This window comes from Bacillus rossius, chromosome 1 (genome assembly GCF_032445375.1).
Source record: "Bacillus rossius redtenbacheri isolate Brsri chromosome 1, Brsri_v3, whole genome shotgun sequence".
Lineage (NCBI taxonomy): Eukaryota > Metazoa > Arthropoda > Insecta > Phasmatodea > Bacillidae > Bacillus > Bacillus rossius.
The window spans coordinates 262,950,732-262,975,452 of NC_086330.1; the positions used below are offsets into that span (position 1 = coordinate 262,950,732).

At 38.7% G+C, this 24,721-nt stretch overlaps 1 protein-coding gene across 1 annotated transcript in view; it reads right to left on the bottom strand.

Moving 5' to 3' along the window:
• Nucleotides 1-24,721, bottom strand: part of LOC134530057 (uncharacterized) — a 605,495-nt gene that overhangs the window by 14,494 nt on the left and 566,280 nt on the right. The window contains exon 3 of the mRNA XM_063364610.1: nucleotides 13,383-13,480. Coding sequence (XP_063220680.1) covers nucleotides 13,383-13,480 — 98 coding nt within the window. The remainder of the gene's footprint in view (nucleotides 1-13,382; nucleotides 13,481-24,721) is intronic.

Sequence of the window (24,721 nt, forward strand, 5' to 3'; positions counted from 1 at the left end):
ACAACTGTCTCTGGTCAAGAATCGAACCGTGGACAGGGATCCATCGATTCGATTTGTAAGTTAATGAGTGATTTTTTTGATGAATTTTGGATTTTTTCCCGCTTTTCTAGCTACATTATTACATGATTTCAAGATGGTGTCCGAATTTCAAGATGGCGGGGGGCACCTCGGTAATAAATGATTACTGCACTGTAGCAGGTTAAAATAAAATTAACCAGATGTAAATGTACTCTATAATATGAGTACACACACAAGATGACGTACTCCAGCAGTTGGTCGCTCCTGGTAGCATGTACTGAACATTAAATGTCGGGTCCATGATGGTCGACAAGGACAAAGTAAAATTTCAAGGTCAAGGTCAAATTTCAAGGTCAAGGTCAAATTTCAAGGTCAAGGTCAAATTTCAAGGTCAAGGTCAAATTTCAAGGTCAAGGCCAAAGGCTAAGGTCAAGGTCAAATTTCAAGGTTAGGGTCAATTTTCAAGGTCAAGGTCAAATTTCAAGGTCAATGTTCAATGTCAACAGTTGAGGACAAAAGTATGGTGACCAGATAATTATACTACATGGGATCGGCACACTCTAGCAGATGAAAAACAAGATGGTGGTCTCCAGCGGATATAGACAAGATGGCGGACATGATGTCATACCTGTTGATGATATATACCTTGGTACTGCTGGTGGTAGATCAGTCTAGGTAGCTTTCATGGAGGAAGGATCGACCGTTTACTCTCGCCGGGAATCGAACCAAGGACGTACATCGATATAATCAAACATTATGTTTATTGTCAATTTATTTAATAAATTTTGAACTTTTTCCCGCATCTCTAGCATAAAAATTACGGATTTTCAAGATGGCGGCCAAATGACAAGATGGTGGGTCTGTCTCGAACAGGTGGTGCTATTATTACTTTAAATTAAAAAAAATTACAAGTCCAAACATGCATGTTATTTTTATATATACCTTATTTAATCTTCGGTCTGGTAAATGTCTCGATGGCTGAGCGGTTAAAGGCGTATGTTTTCCAACCTAGAGATCAGAGCTGCGATGGTTCGAATCACAGCGTTTCCAATATATTTTTCATAAAAAATAAAATTTAAAATGTCGATAAGGTTCTTAATAACTATGGTAGGTAATGGAACATCGACCTTATGTGATGAGACAGAGCGACGCTGGCGCTCTCTAGGAACAAACGACAGAAACAAAGTCGACGGTATCCAAGATGGCGGCCTGCGGCGGAACAAAAAAAATCAAGAGCGATGCTGGCGCTATCTAGGAACAAACAACAGAAACAAAATCGACGGTATCCAAGATGGCAGCCTCCAGTGGAACAGAAAAAAATCAAGAGCGACGCTGGCGCTATCTAGGAACAAACAACAGAAACAAAGTCGATGGTATCCAAGATGGCGGCCTGCAGCGGAACAGAAAAAAATCAATATGGCTACAGAGACGAACATTTCATCATGAGTGGGGCGCTCGATTTACAGATGGCGGATCCAAGATGGCTGCAGTGATCTGCTTGTCCCGTTACGTTACGTCCCGTTACGCTCATCCAAGATGGCCGCCGTGACGTCATAATTCAAAATGGCGGATAACACAATGCCGGAATTTTCTAGAAAACGAAATGACGTCATCCAAAATGGCGGATCCAAGATGGCGGATACAAGATGGCCGCCGGGGTCAAGGTCAAAGGTCATGGTATCCTTATTCCTAGAAATGGCTTAACTGAGGCTTGAGTTAAGGATGCTTAAGCCTATTTTAGGAATTGGTGTTCTTTCTAAGGCAAAAGACATTTGTGGTTTTTTGAAATCCTAATTTTTCCTCGAAACGGGAATTTTTCCCTCGAAAACGGGAAATTTTGAGTCATTTTGAGTCATTTTTGAGGAATTTTGAGGAATTTTTGCCGCCGTGACGTCACAATCCAAGATGGCGGACACCGGCACCAAGCACCACAGCCTGAAGCCTGCGCCCGGACCGGCTATCCTATACTCCTGGAGAGGAATAAGGATTTTACAATGTAATAGTTGTTGCCAAGAGAGGAATTAGTCATAAAAATGTAATAGCTGTCCTGGAGAGGAATCAGGCATAAACAATGTAACTAAATTATCATAGAAAACGAAACGGTATTTATGTCATAATTTTCACAAGTTTGTCTCGACAATTGTACGAAGCAAGCCGATCGTGAAGTATCAGACAAAAAGCATAGGTGTTTGGCGGAATATTTCCGCTAGTCGTTATCTCGATCCTACAGTCGATGATGTTTGAATTTATACGATCATCCTGTTTGGAAACGTCAAACACCATTAACGGTGCCTTGTTCTTGAAACTGTCGGGACTCAGTATCGGTGACTGTATCCGACCGTAGTAAGCTTGCTGAAACTTGGCATACATTTGATATGCTAGAAGAAATCTTCCACTTTCAAAATCCATGTTCATGTCAACGTACGGATAACTTTCGCTGTTTAAAAATATTTTTACATTACGTATTTGACAGTTATCGAATATGGAGCGACTTACTCCTGCATTAAGCTGTCTTCCGGTCTGAAGTCCGACGATGATGTATCTTGGTTTTTCCGTAGCGAAGCTGGACTTTACTATCCAATTGATACGCTGACTATGAGGCAAGCCAGGATAAGTTTCCAGGCTCCAGGATCGGAATGGCACATCGAAGTTCTTGCCATTTTCTATTTTCTTCAACATCTTGACTCGCTCAACGGTGCTCACTTGGATGTGGGGCAGCATCCACTCGATAGACTGAAGTGTTAGCGAAACATCTTGAGGGTTTTCAGCAGCGGCGACAATTGCATTAATGTGCGTGTTGGCTAGAAGCAGTACGAGCTCTTGTTTCGAATTAATGATTATATGCTTGTAGTCCTCAGCGAATCCGAGAAGCATGGACAGAGGAACACAAACTTCGAACTTTCCTTCGGCATAAACCGGAAGCTTATATTCATCCTCGAGAGCCCAACCGGCCATCTTTGCAGCAGACAGTTCATTTGGCGTGAGCGAAAGGTAATTTTTCATAGCAGATGTTATGCCTACATCTCTCGTCTGGTCTACCTCGACACCATTGAGTACATAAGTAATGCGCTCGATTAGGTGAAGAATACCATTGCAGGATATTGATGTCGTTGTCGGATGCGTACCATCCGCTTTTGTAAGCGTGCCTCTTATACGTAGAAATGACTGCGAAGGTAAAGTACAAATATCTTGGTGCTGTACAGCAATGCGTACTTCCGATGGTAGTGCGTACGGTCCGAGCAGGAAAGGCTGGTACTCGTGCAATTCCATTTTCGTAATGCTGTCATCAAAAATGACCGGATCTTCCACGTTGAGGATTTCGTCTTCCATATTTATTCGGCACTTGTCCAATACTGAGGAGATACTTTATGTTGTCAGGTGTTAACGCACCGATGTCTGGTAGAGAACTGTTCTTATTCACGACAATACGATTTCTTTTATAACTGTTCGGTGTTACGAACTTTATGCCCATCGCTTCAAGTGCAGACGTAATGTAATTTCTTCGTCTTGAAAATTCACCAATCGTCCTCGCTGGTCAACGATTCGGACGACGACTTCGTGTGCGCACTTCACGACGACTGGAACGTAAATGATACTTTGCGGTACTTCTACCAGTTTATATCCTGGCGGGACCATCGGCGAAAACTCGTGAATCATGTTGCTTAGTCTTCCGTTGAGATACGTTCCACTTGCCAAATTACAGTTTATTCTTATGACATTCACAGGCAAAATGTTTACTGCGCGCGTAGATTCGTACGTTCTTCCTGTACCATACACCTTTGATTCGAATCCGAGCATCGTACCTATGGTGCCAGGTTTCGTAAAGTCGACATTTTCACTGCATGTTAGAATGCTTTTTTGAGTGTTTGGATTTCCACGCAGTTGAAAGTCTACATCCTGTGGTAACATATCCCTGATGTAATTTGCAATGTCATCTATTTCGTAAGAGCCAACAGGTAACTGTATTTCATGAGCGGTCCCATCGCTTTTCAGGAAGCATATCTTGCAGTTTTCCTCGTCGATGTTCGGTATGGCATTATACGTTTGAAAATCTACGAGTCCGATACACCATTCTCCGTCTAAATCCAGAGGCGGGAAATGAACCGCCCGCAGCTCAGATGCGTGACCTGTCAAGGTAAGTGTTATCGACATGACTAATAAATAATCGTCACTGCACAACCTTTAAGTAGCAATTTTTATTGGTCAGCTAATTTTTGTTTGTTAAAAAGCGAAGACACAAGTGTCCGCAGTTTGTTTGATTTGGTCTCTGTTCCGTTTCGTAATTGTAAAACAACGTAGTGGACCGGCCCAGGTACAACCTAAGTTCTGGCGGAGGGCGTAAATTACCGAAACTGTCGTAGTACTCGGCCATGTTTCCAGTCTTTACATAGGCTACCCAGTGCGTGCCTCGACCCGCCGACGTGTCTAAATTAATTATGGCGCACTCACGTGTCTTTGGCTTGCTGGGCAAAGTGTCTCGCATAAACACGCCGCGGAAATTTGCTATTTTAAGTATGCGTGCGTACTTTATTAAATCTACGTTGGTGAGCGGACGTTTCGGCAAAGAACTTAGGATTTTTTCATTCGTTTCTTTTTCATGCCTCGGCCTGTCTTGTGAGGTCGTAAGTACAGTCCTGCGCCGTTTTTTTTACCGATGGCAATGGCTTCCATGCTGGCATTGTGTCGCTGTGCTTCTTTTAACTGCTTGCGCTCATTCTTCGAAGTGTTGACTGCCCGCACTATACCGCTCGTTGCACCGATGAGGCCGCCGAGAACACCCAATGCAGGCAAAAGCAAAGGAAGAAATCCTCCTATAATCTTCTTGTCGAGAGTCTGTAATTTTTGCTTGGCTTTTTGCACACCTGCACCGATCTTGCGTTTGGTCTTGCGCGAGTTAGTCTTTGACTTGATGGAGCCGGCTCGACGAGCGCCCAGTCCTAATTTCGTCTTTGCCTTCATGATCTTATATACGCCCCACGCTGCGATTTTCTCTCCTAGTCCCGCGTTCGACGATTTACTTATATCTTCGGCTTCCTGTGCCAATGTCTCGTCGGCCCGGTGCCTGGATTCCAGATCCTTGCTTAATGAATATGCGATATCGTGCTGCTTGCACTTTTCGTCGAGAGAATTAATGCCCACGTCACCGCGAGCTAACCTTTTCGCTAGTTTAGTGCCGGGGCCGCAGAATCTGTAGCCGGGAATGTGTAGCTCGAATGGTAGGTTGTTTATCAGCGAGTTTACGAGTCCCGCACCGATGTGTTTTTTGTTCTTACCTCTTCGAGTCATTACGCACAACTGACCAGAAAGTATAAATGTGTTTGATTTTATACAATTACTTTAGTACAATGCAGGTCGTCAAGCAAGACGTGTGTTTGCCCGTGCGCATTACGCAAGACGATGTATTTAGTGCGCGTGAATCACGACATGGCTTACTGTTGCCTTCTGCTGTACGATGCATAATGGCGGGTCCGTCCAACTGTGGCAAGACGTGTGTTTTACTGAGTTTACTGGAGGAACCAAATGGTCTTCGGTTCGAGAACGTTTACTTGTATTCCAAGTCGTTGCAACAGCCAAAGTACCAGCGCCTAGCAACTGTTCTACGATCTGTGGATGGTCTGGAGTATTTTCCGTTTAGCGATAATACCGATGTTGCACCTCCAAGCGAAGCAAAAGCCAATTCCGTGTTTGTTTTCGACGATGTAATGTGCGAGAAACAAGGCATAATACAAGAGTACTTTTCCATGGGCAGACACGCCAATGTAGACTGCGTTTACCTGTGTCAGACGTACAGTCGTATTCCAAAACATCTCCTACGAGACAACGCAAATGTCATAGTTTTGTTTCGCATGGACGAACTTAATTTACGCCACGCTTATGATGATCACGTAAACACCGACATGACATTCCAGGAATTCAAAGACATGTGCTCCTTGTGTTGGAAAGAAGAACACGGATTCCTAGTTATAGTCAAAGACTGGCCTCTATATAAGGGCAGGTACAGACGAGGTTTCGATCAATTTATCACCAAACATGAGTAATAGCATTTCGAAATTCGGTCGTAGCAGTCGAGACTTACGTACTGCTCTCAAGTCTCATGACGACGTTATCCGCAAATACATTTCGCTACTGGCTCAAAAAGTAGACGGGGTGAAAAAGGAATTTCTTGAGTACCTTATAGCCATAGACCAGCGCGTGGAAGCTTCGGATTCTCGCATTCGCGACATGATCGAAGTATCGAATGCACAAAGACGTGACGATCTGAGGACTTTTCAAAGTAGTCTGAAAGCATCACTATCTCAATCGTCAACAAATTCAGATTTGGCCAAACACAAGAAAGAAGTTTCTGCGAACGAATAAAAAAGTATATAAGGAGGTCTTGCAATAAGTTTTCAGCCAGTACAATGTCGGACCTGGCCAGTGACCTTCATCGAGCTATACAGTCTGTTCGTGAAAAATATTTACTTGCTAGACGAACCAGACTTGCACGTGAGATGGAAAATGAGGAGATATTTAAACCAATCACTAGTCGCCTCGACGAACTTAAAAACAAGGAAGAACCAGCCTTCATTGTGAAGACAGAAGTTGAAGATGAAATGCCGACTGTAAAGAAGAGAAAGTATGAACCAGATCGAGAAGAAGAGGACTTAACAAGTACAGAGTCCATGCACAAGAAAAAAATACCGAAAAAGGGACATCAAGTTAATGCAATGGTCCGACCATACCTGACATCGTTTACGAGCCGGAATAATGACACGACCTACGGAGTGTACAGAAAACATAATAAGTGGTTCCTCGGTGCTAAAGAAATAGACTTTCTACCAGGAAACATCGTGCGCGTAGCAGAGTTCAAAACGCGCGGGACTCCGGGTCTGTACGAATTGCTGTTTCGCAGGGAACCTAAAGGATATTCTCACAACGACTTACAAGAGTACAAAAAACTGCTAGAGCTAACCAATGCACATTTTCGCGATAACGATCCAGATAGTGCTGTATATAAAGATGTAGATCATGAAAAAATGGACATTCTCGCTAATCTATTCAGTGAACTAACAATACACGGAGAAGGTTTAAAAAGGCTAGAAAGTGGTCAGACATTTGACTATGTATATTGGGACGACCCTAATGAATTAGTTGATCGCCTTAGAATTCTACATGCTTCGCTTAGTGTAGGAAACTATTCGCACATCAACGAAATAGTCTCCATACTTGAAGAACTGAAGGAAGCCGGCTACATACAATGAGTCGAACCGGAATCGCTCGCGAACTTCATGCTCCTGCTAGACGAAAATACCTTCGTCGCAAAGTCATAGTTCGTGGAATTGATGATTTATTCCAGGCGGACCTTGTTGAGATGGTACCGTATTCCCGATTGAATAAAGGTTTCAAGTACATGTTGACAGTCATCGATGTTTATAGCAAGTTCGCTTGGGCTAGACCTGTCAAATCAAAAACTGCAACTGACGTAGCTAAGGCCATGAACAATATTTTGCATGATGGACGTGTACCGTCGCACCTGCAAACGGACCTCGGGAAAGAATTCTACAATGCGACCTTCAAGGCTTTGATGAAGAAGTATGGCATCAAACACTACTCTACATTTAGTAACGTCAAAGCCTCCGTTGTCGAAAGGTTTAACAGAACTTTGCGTTCCAAGATGTGGCGGCAGTTCACGGCTAACGGAAATTACAAGTGGCTTGACATCTTGCCGAAACTAATAAGCGAGTATAATTCCACTGTGCATTCTACCACGAAAATGAAGCCAAAGGACGTAACGGACAATCGCCTGCTTCAAACAGTGTTTTCCAACACGAAGAAGAAAGATCCACGAAAGCGTAAAGCTAACGTCGGTGACATTGTGCGAATCTCCAAGCAGAAAGGTATCTTCGAGAAAGGTTTCACTGCGAACTGGAGTCCCGAACTTTTCCGTGTGACACATGTTCGTGAATCAGAGCCTAGGACCTACTACCTCGAAGATTTGGACCACAAACCTATCCATGGCGGCTTCTATGCCGAAGAGATTCAGCCTACGTTGTATCCCGATACGTACTTGGTGGAGAAGATTATAAAACGAAGAAATGGACTGTCCTACGTCAAGTGGTGGGGCTTTCCACCTCGCTTCAATTCGTGGGTGGCAGATGCAGACGTCGAGAAATCCACAAGGCTTTAGTAATTTGTCTGTGTATTTTTTTTGTACTTGTAGTAGTGTAGTATGTATGTAATAAAAGTTTTTTTTAATATAACTTGCGGTGTTTTTATTTTCTCAAACCTTGCACATTAGTGGTAATTTTTTAAAATTAAAGTTGTTTTGTATCATCCAGGGATCGAACCAAGGAGCTTAGTCGATCTATTCAATCAGTATATAGATTACAAATGTATTTAATGAATTTTGAACTTTTTCCCGAATCTCTAGCATTAAAATAACGAATTTCCGATATGTTGGTCTTGATGGCTTATAGGATGATGGTAGTAGAGGATTTAAAGTCTCTTTAAGAATGTTGAACATGGTTTATTGAAATTATTATTTTTTCATAAAATTAAACATTATTGCATCGATCGGGTATCGAACCGAGGACAGGAATCCATCGAATCAATATGTAAATTAATGAGTGATTTATTTAATGAATTTTGGAACCTTTCCCGAATTTCTAGCTAAATAATTACGGATTTTCAAGATGGCGGCCAAATGACAAGATGGCGGGTGTCACAGCAATAATAAATGATTACTGCACTCTAGCGGGTAAGAGTTAAACTAACATGGCGTCAGCGTACTCTAGCGGCCGAAAACAAGATGGTGGTCTCCAGCGGATGAAGACAAGATGGCGGACATGTCGTCATACCAGCTGACGATATATATGTTTTGAAAAAAAGTGCTAGGAGTCAGTCTGCCTGCATCCACCTTTGAGGAAGGAGCCTGTCACCATTTTTAGTTTTTTTTGGACTCACCGGGTTTGAACCGAGGACGGTGATCGATATAATCAATCAGAATTCGAATAAGTTAATTTTTTGATGAATTTTGGAATTTTTTTCATTAAAATCGGATAATAATTAAAGATTTTCAAGATGGCGTCCAAATTTCAAGATGGCGGCCGTAACAAAAATTGCAACGGTGATGTCATCATCCAATATGGCGGAAAACACATCACCGGAATTTTCTAGAACACAATGACGTCATCCAAAATGGCGGATCCAAGATGGCGGATCCAAAATGGCCGCCGTGATCTACTTGTCCCGTTACGATGTGTCCCGTTACACTGTGTCCCGTTACGCTGTGTCCCGTTACGCTCATCCAAGATGGCCGCCGTGACGTCACAATCCAAGATGGCGGTCGGCACCAAGCACCACAGCCTGAAGCCTGTTTCCGGAGCCCCATTTACATACTACTTGCGAGGCTACAGAGCTACGAAGCTTCTAGAACATAAGTTTACGAGACTGCGAGGATACAGGACTACAAGTCTACACGAGTACTTGACTACGAAGCTACAAGTCTACATGGCTCCAATTGTGACATCTGTCTTCGGCCGAATTTTCTCTTTGGCTCCAACTACTACAGCAGCATTATGTTATAATATTACAAGGCTACTTGGTTACGAAGCTACACATCTACAAGGCTCCAATTGTCGCATCTGTCTTCGACGGCATTTTCTCTTTTGCTCCAATTGCTCCATCAGCATTATGTTATAAGATTTCATGGCTACTTTGTTACGTAGCTACAAGTCTACGAGGTTCCAATGCATCATGTCTACGAAGCTTCCAGAACACAAGGTTACGAGACTGCGAGGCTACAGGACTACGAAGCTTCCAGGACACGAGGCTACATGGCTACGAGACTACATGACTCTAACTGATTACAATAGCACCATTCAGTGGTGAGAGTTAATTTAACTCATGCAAAATAACCTGTTTAAGATAGTGTCAATTATTGTCAACATATGACACCACATGTTGCTTACAGGTAAATATTATTTAGTTCTTCTATGTGGGATGCGGGATGCTCACTAACGATCGCAAAAGAAGGAAGGCTTCACTAGACACCAAGGAGAAGGAAGTTCGTCTTACATGTTAGTGATTCACAGATGTCTCTTGGCATATTATTTGACTCAGTAATGGTTGTTTATTTTTTTCATTCCACCTGATAAAAATATTGTAAGTGTCGATTTATTAGCAGAATTTCACAAATTAAATGTAACTCTGAATAAAATGACATGACTCATTAAGTAAATATCCTTCATGCAGAGATCGATTTCTCACAAATAATCAGGAGCACTCGGAGAAAACCATCAGATGTCTAGCCAGGAATAATCAGAAACACTTGGAGAAAACCATCAGATGTCTAACCAGGAATAATCAGAAGCACTTGGAGAAAACCATCAAATTATGAACAAGAATAATCAGGAGCACACGGGGAAAACGTAATGACAATAATAATCGGGAGCACACAGAGAAAACCATAAACATATTGAAAAGAATATTCAGGAGCAAACGTAATGACAAGAATAATTGGCAGCACACGGAGAAAATCATTACACTTATCCTTGATATAAAAAAAAATACAGAAAAAAATATTTAATAAATAACAAATAAATTAATAAAAAATTTAAAATTAAAAAATACAAAAAAATACATAAACAGATTCTGCTAGCTTGTGAACTTCTCATTGTTGAGCAAAGATAGAGTTCTAGTACAAGCACAGCGCCAGCGAAACAAAACAAAAGCTGTGCCCTAATTTCAGTACGCCGCATAATAGCGTACAAGAGCGGGGGGCGGGAGGGAAAACAGTAGCAGATATTGGTAATATTTAAAGCTAATTTAAATTATGATAAAAACTAAGTGGCAAACAAAGAAAAATGTAAATAACAAAAAAATCATTTTTACTGGGTTTGGGAAAACGTTGAGACGAAAAACACGCCTCAATTGTGAAAAAAAAAAAAAAAAAAAAAAAACTATGTGAACCTTTTTACTAGTGCATCCACCAGGACTTCCGGAATATGTGATTTAAATGCTGTTTATATAAATATCATTAAAATAATTATCATTTTAATTATTTTAGATTAATGTGCATTCGGTAGGTGGGTTTTAACCAAGGACCCTGCATTTTAACCCAACCCTGCATTTGATTTTATATAAATATGTTTTTATAATGGTTTTATAAGTTTTGAAAGATTTTTTTTATTCTATAGGTAAACACATAACCGGTGTGTAATATTCAACCCTAAGTGTCAATTTTGACCTGAGGTGTTAAATTTCAGGGTCAGAGTTCATGGTTGAGGTCAAATATCAAGGTTAATGTCATCAAAATCCAATGACAGACTCTGGTCACTGACCCCTCGCCCTGCTCTCCAGCCTGAAGCCTGTCCCAGAACCGGCTATTTCTCACTACTGTAGACAATGGCATGTGCGTTGGTTTGAAAACAGTCCTCCATCAGACACTTGCATATATTAAAATTATTAAATTGCAAGTGGTTTTCTGATGCAGTACATATTTTAATGTACATACTCATCGCTAAGAACTATATTAAATTTTCTTTTTGTATCACATAATGTCACAAGAAATATGACAGACACTAAAGTGATTATTTGGATGCTATTAGTATTATTTTACTAAACATACGAAGAAAATATAAAATAATAAAAAAAATATTACATATGTATTGTATAAACTGTAATAAGACAAAATTAAATTTATAGTCTTATAAGATAAAATAATGTAATCATGTTTGTAAACGAAAAAAAACTAATTTTGATATTAGAGAAATAAATTCCTCAAAGATTAGATCCACCTTATCATACGTAAAATTAGACAGCCATTAATTAATAACATATTATATATAACCTTCTATGTATATTTTATCTTTAGGGAGGATAAAGATTCTTTGGTTGTGTCATTATGCATGATAATATGAAGGAAATATGCAGTCGCCATCACCATGATATTATAGTTGCGTTCTCAGGGATTGGACTTTCCCGTCACGTAGCTATACCTAATTGTCTGGGCAAGGAATGCTTCTTGATCGGCCAGAGCGTTTGGCAAATCAGAGGCCACTATCCTCATGATTTCCTGAGATGATATGAATGGTTAATCAGAGGCGAGATTGTGTGTTTGACTGAACCATTTGCCTATTAGTGAGTACTGTGCTGTTGATGCTCTTCATAGTTATGCCTGCTTTTCATGAATGGGGAAAAAATTATGATCATTTCGTTACCATCTTCCTTATTCAGGTTCGAAGTATATTGTAATGTTTTTATTGATTCTCGATTGTATTTTCTCTTATCGTTTGTATATATTAGCTATAGCATTAAAGTTATCAAATTCAGTGTTTATGTTGGTTTTAATGGAGTTTTCTGATATTTCTGAGGTTTCGATTTTCATGTTCTTAGTCGCTGATGTGTTCTGTAGTGCGGACAATGACTAGCTTACGGCTTACTAGTTTGTTTTATTTGAAATTCATAAAGGATTTCTTATACTCCAACACGGTTTTTAGCCGGAGCCTTGTTTGTCACGGATGCCAGAGTAGATTCAGTCGTATTTATAATTATGAAGACAGTGCATACGTCGTGCTTCCTGATAAGAAAGACCACTTTGCAGAAAATTAATTTTATGTAAAGAACCAACGCTATTTCATTTATAGTTCTGAATTTAGCACGTGTGTAAAGAGTTAAAGTACAAACTTTCATGAAATTTTGGATATAACACATGTTGTAGGTACTATCGTAAATAAATCATAAGTTGTAATGAAGAAGGACTGGAATAAAGAGAAGCATGTTAAGTAAAATTTCTTTTAGAAGAGTTTTACTTAATAAAAATATATCAAGGCATTTAAGTTTTTTAACTACTACAGAATCTATAGAAGCTCTTAGCAGATGTTACGTTAGTAATAAATGCATTTTTAGCATAACTTTATTTATCAATTTACTAATTACCTTTTTCTTTAAAATACCCTTTTTTAATAACTTAAAATGTGCTATTTAAAAAACACATAAAAACATTTATAGTTTTTTCAATAAATTGGGAAACATAATTTGTTAAGGGATATTAATCATTATTAGTAAGATTAAATTAAATTTCTGTTATTTCGAACCCATTACACTGTGAAAGCTAGGAAAAGAAAACTTAATCTTCCTGAAGTTGATAAAGAATGATATTAACCATTTATAGCCTGCAAACTTCGGAAAGAAGTAATGAATTCTGTCATGTGTGCTGCCAAATGTGAAGTACCTTGGCCACACAGGATGCGCCTGATCGCCGTCATAAGTAACCCAGCAGCTGTGGCTATATAACTGTCGAGTATAACCTCCAATATAGCGATAATTAATTTCCCTTAACAGAGAGTGACAACTGTAATACGGCTTGAGTGTCGAGTACCTACACGTCGAAGGGGTCTCTTCCATGTCCTGCGCGCCGTGCGGCCCTCGAGTTGTCGCCCAAAGCGCATGCGCGAGACAAGATGGCGGCCAGCGAGAGCACCTGCAACACACGACGTCACCGCCACGTCACGAACACCAAGTCATAGTTTGTTTTTCTACTTGCAGCGCCAAGACCAATGGGCATTAGATATGTGTTTGGAGTGCCTTTAACACCCCGTCACACTGTCGAACTTTCGCTTCCGACACCTTCCAATATGTTGTGTCAAATAAAGTTGGAAGGTTATGTTGTCACAGAAAACTTCACTAGCACGGCCATGTTTGTTTGAAAAGTTGGATGAATTAAGTTTCCATCAAATATTTGGCATATAGGACGAAGCTTTTAACAAGTATTATTGTGAGTTTAATTAAAAAAAGAGAGTTAAAATGCACCAAAAACATAGCAATTTTGAAATTCCATTCAGCAATGTGATGCATTGTTAATTTTTGAAAAGAGATTAAAATTGAAAATTTTTAAATAGCTCAGATCAAATAATATATGAAGAGTAGGTATGACATGATTTAAAACATATTTGAGGTTATCTGGCCAAATTTATTTTATGGAAAAAAATGGAATCAATTTTCCGTCTTATATTACCCTTACAACTCTATAGTCAAATAAAAATGAAGGCAAATATTTGCCAGTGTGACAAGACCTATAGACATTCATCCATCTCAGTGGTGGAACATTCGTCAGGCGTCAGCAGTCTCAGTGGTATGAATAGCGGGTGATGAACCACTGTTGTTAACATTGCTCAAAACGGAGAAATTGAGAAATTTGAAACAATTTTACATAAAAAAATATATTTCAAAATATTTCTTAATACATTTAAAATATTTTTGTTCCAGAGTAATTAATATGCTAAATTTTTCGTTGAAACATTCCTTGGGTAAAGTTCACCTGTCCTTCTGCACTCCATTAGTCGGAAGTACAGTGTAGCTTCAGTTCTCAGGTGCCTATAAGTAATCTTAGGATATAAAATAATGTTCATAAACTAAATCAGCTGCTGACAGTGAAAAATATAATTCAGCCCAAACCTACACCAATATTATACATAGGCTTCTAGGCTACGTACATATGTACAAGCTAAAAATATTAAATGCTAGTATTCCATGCTACCATTTATTTCACTCTAGCATACATACGTACGTGGGAAAACAACTCAACTATCAACGTTATGCACAAATGTGCGAATATCTCGCATGCACTTATTTTCTTACTTTGGTCCAGAAAGTTAATGCACAAAACTAAAATAACGAGTTAAGAAGCAGGATAGGTTATGTCGTTATGGTCATGCTAAAAAAAAATTACAGTTTTTCGCTATTAAATTTTCTGTATGCATCTATTATAATGATCGGTCAAGCGAAAATATCACATACTTGTAGGCACTGAGAAGATGCTGGCTACGAAAATAATTTTCACAGCTTAACCCATTTTTACTGAACGAAAAATACTATCGGTAGTCATTATTTTAATGCCTCAGGAAATCTAATTCACCAGAGAGGACACCATGTTTCAAATACATTACAGAAATGTAACCATAACTTACTGAAGTTTTGTGATGTTTCTGCAACATCATAGCACTGTATTTGAAACTTTTGAGCTTTTTATGATGTTCTCTCTTGCCCAACGAAGTAAACGTTCTAATAATGAACTATAAAACTTGTAACTTGCCTTAAAACGGTAGACTCTAAGAAGGCATGTCCTGGCTTCTGTTTCTCCCATTGAGAGCTCTCTTTGTGAGTAAAGCACAAATGTGCCGCAGAGCCGTAGCCAGCATTTTGTGAAAAAGGGGGAGGGGGTTCAATATAACCATTGTATAATTTTTGCAAGTAAGTTTTCTTTATAATTTCATTTTAAAATAATATTAATTGACGCATTAAAATCTCAGTGAATATTAGACTTATAGAACTCCAACGTTTACACAGAGTTACTTAGGTAATGATTTATCTTGAGAAAAGAAAACGGAACTAAAAAGCAAGTCATATATATAAATTGTATTAAATACTTGAACATACATGTCAAGTTTTTATGAAAGACATACTTACTGTAACATGTGTGAAATCCGGCAATAAATACAGACTACTAGTAAACTTAATTCCTGTCACTTCTGTGTACGAGGCATGTCGGGCTATAATGGGGAGGAAATATATTATTGTAGCCCACTAATGGTGGCATTACAAAACATTCGGGTAACGTAGCGAATAAGCACTGCTTTGTTGGGACACAACCGTAACCTAACTCGCGGGCAGTATTCCAGAACGTGTCCAAACAGAATCCCACTAAGGGAACAGAACGGCCTTGCGTGAGGCTAGAAACTGGTTCGAACACATTCTAGAGGACATTTCGCAACGATTGATACAATTTTACGGTAAAAATCCTAGAGTTAATTCCACTGTCGCACGAACTAGAAGGTGTTATTCTAATGTTCTCAAGTACTTTTTTTAAGTTGCGATTTTTTTATTGTTATAACTATTAAAGTGTACAAAATGTATTCCAGGATAGTTTCGCTACCATAGAGTTCCATTTGGCACACCACGTCCTCAGACATTCATGAAAGTGAATATATACGAGTTAATAGCGCCAGATGTGGGCCTGCCATCTGAACGAAATCAATGATAAAGGTGAGCTCTGCGCATGCGCGAAATTTGGGCAACAGCTCGGCAATGGATTGGACATCAAAATCCATTAATAAAAAAATAAGGCATTGGTCGTGTCCTATCGTGCACTATGAATTCAGTTAGGGTACAGGTGTAGCATAGTCACCACCTACGCCCTTTATTTTGTGTCTTTGAATACTAGCCTATAATATTGAAGCAAATAAAATAACTCATTGCAAAGGGTTTTTAAGGTTTATCTGGTGGTTTAATTAAATTTTCGTTATTGAAAGATACTTTTTTACCTAATGACCCATGCGTATTAAATGTTCATTATGGATCATGCATAAAATAAAGATTTTCTAATGATTGGCGGAAATATTACCTTTTCCTCATGATTATCTGTTTTTTTTTTTTTGGGGGGGGGGGGGGGGGTTACGCGCCCTCTCACGAATGCACCGCGCAAATGACTTTCGTAACTGCTGGCTTGAAAAATAGGTACTTCTTAATGGTTTTAGTCAAAATATTTCTACAAAATCCTTGGGTAATTATATAAGAAGGTGTCTCTAAGTATATGTTTAGTTTTCAATGGACAAAAAATTTGCTGTCGTCACGTGTATTTTTTTTTAAGCCTTTAATGCTTGACATATTAAATCCTATATAAGGATTGTTTCAATGAATTCCTCTACTTTAGGTGAAAAGAAAAAAGTTTTTTAAATATATGTAAATATGTTTGAAAGAATTTATAGAATATTTATTAAGATAATTAATTTACATAAATAAATACAGCATATGAAAGGACAAACAGTATCAAAAATAAACATACCATAATTACCAACTACAATTTTACTATTTCGCAAAATTCAACCCCAACGGGGTTAAAAAGGTTAAGTAAAGTTTTAAAAAGAAAAATGAATACTTCCGATTCTATTGGAATTAGATGTTAGAAACGAATAAAGAACACGTGCATCTCTAGTTTAAAATCATATTTTCCCCAAGTAATCAAAATTCCTTTTTTAAGCGGGTAACAAAGGGGTAAGGTATTATTTTTGTAAAAAAAAATATTTCCAAAACTAACAAACTATTTATTAAGAATAATAAAAATAATAAACCACGCTTTATTGTTTTACCTTTTACAAAATTTAAGAAAAAAAAAACATGATTACGAATATAATAGTTCTGAAGGTAAGAAACTAAGAATGAGCAGCAAGCACATAACGTTACAAATTGTTTGCCTATATTTTTTTTTAAATTCAACTTTTGGGGGTGAAAAGGGATTAAGTATGGTTCATCACAAAAAAAAAAAAATCAAAACCAAATCAAAATCAAAATAAATCACACTAGAGCTAAGAAACTGAGTAAGAAACATGTTTTACCTCACATGTTTATCTATTTTCTTGAAATTGGACTGCAAAGGGGGTGAAAAGAACATGAGTAAGTTAATTTTTAGAAAATAATAAGAAAATCAAGCGAGATGTAAAAAATTGTGCATGGATAACTTAAAAAAATTAGTTACGAAGTGTACTTATTTCATATTTCGAAATTCCACTCCAACGAAAGAAAATCAGGGGTAAGATTGTTTTTATAGTAATAAATCATATCCCTAAGCAAATTAAGCAGGAGGTAAGAAACTGCGCAACAATACTGTAATTTATGTGATTTCATATCATGATTTGGTGAAAAGGTAGTCAGCTTAGTTTGTTGCAAAAGTTCTACCTCTGAAACTAAATAAGCGGGATGTAATTTATTCGATAATATTTATAAACAAACAAAATTTACCAACTATTTTTTTACTACATGCTTAAATTCTACTTCCAAAGGGGTGAAAAGGTTTTAAATATGGTTTTAAGATTTAAAAAAATAATATATATATATATATCTACTGATTCAATTAATCTTAATTTTAGATATGGGCCATGAGTAATAAACATGCTTTAAGCTACCTTATATTATTGAACGTTTTCCGAAATATCACTTCTCAATTTGAAACACGGTTGAATAAAAAAAATAGTATCCGCTTAGTTATTACTGAAAAGATATATTTTTTAATTAATGTAAATGGAGAGTGTTATGAATATATGTGATTTCACAACAGCGAGATAAAACTGGACGATTTTGGTTTTATTTGGTTAAAGGATATTGCCATATTTATAAAATATAGTGTAATGAATTTTTACATAGGAATCCCTGCTGTAAAAGAGGAAAGGGTTGAAAATTTTAGGAATTTTTATCAAGTAATACAATTTATAACTACTAATCAACTAATCGTAGGATAAGATATTCGATAACTGTAACATACATTTAAAATAGAGATGCGGTTGGTTCAAAAAATCTTAAAATATTGACGGTATCTGTAATAAAGTGAAATTATTTGATTAGTCTAAGATAAGTGCCCAAAATAAATGAAAGTGTAAGTTAAACAATAAACATTTTAATTTGAACGAAAAAGGGATGTGTTTAACGATTTTTTAAATTGGCTACCTACCTCATAAAATAAAAAGGAGGCTGGTGTGATTTCATCAAGGTAAAATATACATTCTTGAATACACTAAAAAGTTATGTATAAAATTGCATACTTAATATAAAAAAAATCGACAGGCTTAGGGCATTATCACTTTAGAAAATATCATTCTTAAAAAGGGTTTTGTTATAGCTTAAATTTTATGTACACGTGAAAATGTATTGTGTATATTTCTTTAGAAAAAGTGTTTGGAATTAATTACATAGTTTGCTTAGAGTTTTAAAATATCAGAGATACCCTGAAATGGCGTGAGAGACGTCGGGGGTTCTTAGCTAGTATTCAATAATTCAATTAAACGATTCAATTAATTAATAAACTACCAATGAATGTTTAGAGCTGTGACAAACCTGGCGGAAAAAAAAAAAAAATGTGAGCGAGTCTTTCAGTAGGCCTACTCGCCAGAGATGAGAAACATCTAAACTCGGGAACGAGCAAATTCATATGATCTCATGTTGCAAATACACTTGTAATGCGACCATGAACCGAAAAACTACTTAACGATGTTTGGGATGTCGCCTCAAAGTGAGACTGCAAAAGGTAGTGTTTCTTGGAACTCTACCTACATCACTGTGACGCATAGCTACACTGGGACGGTGCGCACAAGCCTGACACTAGACTCCACGTCTCCACCTGTCCGGGGAGTGCTCGTGTTCCCGTCTCTGTCCGGTCCAGCTCATTCTGGGATGGCTCCGCATGCCACGTTGCCAGTACTCCTGGTCTCTGTGGCTGGGTTTCGCACGCCTAGTTGAAAACTACAATTCACTCGTCACAGTGATAGTCGGTCGAACTTCCTTGGGTGATAAACACCGCCAGATTTTAATCGCTAATAAATACGAGACTTATAATACGTCAACAATGGTTGTAGCGCGAGATTTGTTTTACCCATGACGTCATCATACCAATGTGGGCGCATGCGTGATTGCTGCGATTAATAATTAAATTACAAATTAATGCGAAACACATATGATTTTATCCGGACGTTTTCACAAAACATCTACGGCGTGGACCCAAAGTGTGACTTTTTTTTTTGAAGTGAACGTCTTTGGGCGCAATGGGAGTAAAGTAAGGGAGTATTTGGGCAGAGGGCAACACAACGGGGTTTGAGATTATTGCTGTGCACCGCGCCACGGGCCGTATTAGCAAGAAAATATTTAAAGTACGTATTGTTCTAATTACTTGTGTGGATCAGTATTGTTAAACAGTGTTATACGAGTATTGTATTAGCTGTATAACTAAATATATTTTTGATGGTATAATGCTTTTTACGCTTTAGTTTAACAGGGTTATTATTTGACACGAATTAATATTATTTGTTTAACTAAATCACGCAGCGTATTATAATTATGAGCCCACGAGCGGGTAAATATGTAAAGTCCAACTAAGAATATGCTAATTTAAAAACCTTTAATACAAATCCCGTGCGTGGAATATTAATTGCACTTATTTTCACTTTGTGGTAACATGGTTGTACTGTAAAGAATTACCGTGAGGTAGGTCCGTGCCGTTTAGTTTTCGCGTCGCGGAGCGGCGGACATGTTGTCATTGTTTATTCATTCGACGGCAGAACATTTTCAATGCCTATGAATGCATTGCAGTATAACTAAGTAGCCTATTGGCAGAATCTGTTGCACTATAACTTAATAATGTGATATTTGGAGATATACAAAATCAGTCTATTAGAATAATTGATAACATCTAACCTCTACATAGTATAAAATTAAATTAAAAATTAATTTATTATAATTAATCCTAGCTTTGGTATTTACTAAACAAATTTTTTATGGTGTATGTATTTTAATAGTGGCTAATATTCACTGTTAATAAATCAATATTGATTGATCAATAACTGTTGACATTCTGAGCAATTATTTTGAAGTGAGTAATAATTTTATTGATTCATGTTTACTTAGAAAAATGTCTTCATTCTCTCTCTCTCTCTTCCGTTTTACCCATTACGATATTCTTACGATTCGAGTTTTGAATTGCCAAATAAGTTTCACTTTATAAAGTGTACTGAGTTACACGCGCTCATTTTTTTCCCATCTAATTGCATTAATATTAGTTAAGGGCTATTCTGTTAACACTGTACCTCTTTTGCATATGTTGTTCTGTCTATAATATTTTAAACGGATATTTACTAACAATAAGTGTCATATACTTGGTGTAAAACTTCCTGCAAGTTATAATACGTTGTAACAGAACAACAGATGTAAGATAGGTATAGTGTTAAGTTTATAAAAATATCCCTTAACTAATAGTGATAATTATTATTAAATATTAAAAAAATTTCAACAAGGTGTGTACAACTCAGTCTTAACGTTGTTTGAGATGTTTTCACCGTAGTGTACATTTGAGAGAGAATAACGCAGATGTCAAAGAAAAATACGAAAAACTCTTTTTAGTACTTGTTTTTAAGTTTGAAACCTTCGAAGACAGTAAAAACGCTCATTAATAAAAACGTACCAAGCGCCGAGTACCCAGTGCAACTTCACCCAGCCCGAGTAGCATTTACCTCAGCTGGGCATCAATGTCGTCTTTGCTGTGTTTTATAGGCCTACATTATATTTATTTGTGACTGAATCTTATTTCTGGAAAATAAATTTTTTACCCGGCTCTTACAATAACCATGAACAGAAAAAAAATGTTGGACGCTGAGGCTGACAGTCTTGAAGTTGCTGAACTTAACAACTCCAAGTACTTGTGACCATCTGACATGTAAATGCGGTGAGATTGTATTGTTACAATATTAACTTAATCACGCCATAGTACCCACGTGTTTGTATTTGTGGAGGGGGGGGGGGAAGTGGCTTCGCAGTATTCGACACCCCGGCGCAAGCACAGCCCCGCACACGTTCTTGGACATACGCCATTGCAGTATTGCACTGTTTGTTATGGGGAAATAAAAAATTCAAGAACGCATATTAAGAAATAAATATGTATAAACATAAACCCGAAGAGAACAAGCCGGAATCAGCTGATATCAAACAGATAAAGCCAACGAAGTCCCTGAACAGGTGTTGTGAACAACACGCCGACGAACACAGGAGGTTTCTTACGACAGAACAGTTGCGACGCGCGAGAACTGGCTCCTGTTCCCGAGCAGTTCTGGGAGCAGCGCGGGTGGGCGGCTGGCGGCGGCAGGTGGCGCGATGCGGGGGCGATAAGGGCGATAAGGACGTGCCGCCCGCCGCCTGGACCACCCTGCGGGCTCTCGGAGGTCCACCCGTCGATGTCACTGCGGACCAGTTCCTCGCGAGCCGTGAGGCATACAGCGGCAACATCGCAAGCAGCGAAGCTTGGAGGGAGTAGCACGAAAATGCTTTGCCGAATTTAACAGCTTGGAGCCTGCCAAACAAGGTGAAATCGGTAACAACATATCTTAATAAATAGTCAAGGAATTATTCACTTAGGAAATTTACCTAAAAGAAAAGTTGATTCCACAAGTTGCCTGGTGTGAAACTAGCCCAAAAAAGAATCTCCATACGCAAGCCAACTAGTTGAGAGCTAACCAGGCAACATAGTTGAATCAACCAAACCACCAGGGGCTCCAAAGTCGCGTGTGACCGATGCGTGGGAGCTGATGGTGCAGACTGCTACGACGCCAGGAGTCATGGCGCAGTCGCGTGTAGCGGATCTGCCTGACCTGAGCTGGTGACTCTCAACTTTCGAGGTCAATACTCGCCAATGAGAAACAATGACTACGAATCAAATTTTTCATCATTTCGTTTTGGACACCGTTTTGTTGTATTGGTTTGCAATTAAGTTTCTTTGAAAAAAATTAAGTAGCTATTTGAAACTGCAAATTATAATTATTAAACTGTGTAGGCATAAAAATTAATACGTCTGTCCCAATATATAATAAAATCATAGTTAAAATTTCCAAAAGTGTATCAATATTACACATTTCATAATCCTTTGTTTTCTATAAATCTCTCGAGTAACCCCAAAATAAATTTCTAATCTATCCGTGCTGTCCTCTATGTATTACCACGTGAATCAGATGCTGCAGGTAAGCTAATGTACCAGACAGCAAATGCGGGTAACACGGTCAGAAAGATTAGACAGACGCTACTGCGCGAATGTGGTAGGGCCTTAAGCAGGAATTACAATCTCCCCCCACCCCGTAGTGTCTATCAACAAACTAGTCGAGTGATTCTCGACACTCTGCACGTCCACCACTAGGACCGTTTATAAACTACGTAACGAACACAATAACTCAACAACGCAACAAGCAACAAACGCGAGAAAACCCAAGTCACAATACGTCACCAGCCCTGTAATTTGTAGTTTAAAGTTAATTAGTTATTCTGATACCTCATATTTATCTTAAAAACCAAATAAGTTAACAATTATATGATTTAAAAGTGTTAATTTTCTTTCATTGTATAAATATTAACAAGTGAAAAAGTTATGTATAGGCTATTCAATAATAAAAATAACATTGTGGCCTTCTATGAACAATGGTTAGCGTCTTTGAAAGGTTCTGGAACAGCTCTCTTAAAATATGTATGTTGGAAACGCAAGCCAAACTCAAGACGATGAAAATTGGCCTATGCTTGCATGCTTGTGTGGCATGTTTGCATTTTGCCTAAAACCTATTCCACTTAAATGACGTGTAACGTGTGTCCTCTTGCGCAGCGACGCACGGGAAAGTAACGTCGCACCCCTGATTTGAGCAGCCCGCTGTGCTCTGAACCGCCAGGACAGCAGTCAGAGCCTGCTGGTTAGACAACCAGAGGATCTTGAGCGAGGTGAAGGAGGATAGTCTCGTTCATTTGACTGGGACAGTATCGCCCTGCACGACTTCGGCGAGCAGAGTGAAGAATATTCTGGTTAGTAATGACCGTTGCCCCTGGGAGAGTATCTGCAGAGACATGAGAGGCGGGTTCCGACGCGTCAAGAGAGAGAACCAGCCAAGCTCTGCCTCGGCCACGACGCTCCGCCGCCAGACGGATGACGTCACCACGAGGGTACTCCCCGTCACCAGGAACCACGGCCGCAGTGTTGGCATGACGTCTCCAAGGCCGGTGAGTCGATTTGAGCGAACGAGTGAACACCTACTGAAGGGGGGGGGGGGGGGAGGAGGACTTGCGTGACTTGTCCTGATGCCCCGGACGAGCGAGCAACACTCGCTCAGCGAGTGCGAGTAACCCGACGAGTGACACTAAGCAGGCAGCGACAAGCGCCGGTGAGCAGGCCGAGAGGGAGACGACGGCGACTGCGAGGTGACGAGTCTTTGCGGCATCGCGCGGGGCTGGTTCGAGTCCCGGCGCGACAGACTGGTGTCTCTGAGCCGCGACGAGGCGAGTTCCACGGCTCCTGGAGAGCGAGTGCGGGAGCTGGCGAGCGACCCCGCACGGCGAGTACCGACAGAGACCCCGCCGGTGTCCACACTAGCAGACGAGCTTGGCAACAGAGGCGGTGATCAGTATTTTTTTAAAAAATCAAGTTATCTTGAGAATGTTTTGTAACTGTGTCTAAAGGGCAGTTGCAAAAAGATTTTATAGATTTTAATTGAGAGATATTTCACGGTTGTCACTAATATTTTTTTTACTGCTCATGCTAACAGAAAGAAAAGGTATAAATTTAAGTATGCCTACTTGGAATTTAAAGCCCCACTGTAATATGTCTTATGAATTGTTACTGAGTGGGTGGATTAGTACTTTTAAGGAATATCATATTTCACATCATAATTGTTTGTTGGTCGATAAAGAAGGTCATGTGGACAATGTTGTGAGGTCCAGAACGCACGAGTATTCAGCTATTATTAATGAAATCTCTAATTTGTGTTCAGTAGCTCGTGCAGTATGTCAATAAATGTATTGTTCGAACTAATGTGTTGTTGCATGTAAAACCCTCACGTATCATATCCTGTTTTTGAGAAGGCTTACATTTTGGAGAAATTATTTTTGTCAGAGCAAAATTACTTTGTCGATCATGTTAGCTATTATACTCTTGTAATTAATTAACGTATTTATTTGTTCGCTCTATCATATATTCTTTTTACCTTCTGTGTTACCGTACGTAATAACAATTTTTTTCTTTTTAAATTGTTTCAAATATCAACTTTAGAATTTTATCAAATGAATGTTTAAAAATGCGATGGGAATAATCTATCCAATTAAATAAACTTTAAAACCTTCTAAGATAACGATAATTGATAGGCAATAACTTGCAAATAATAGA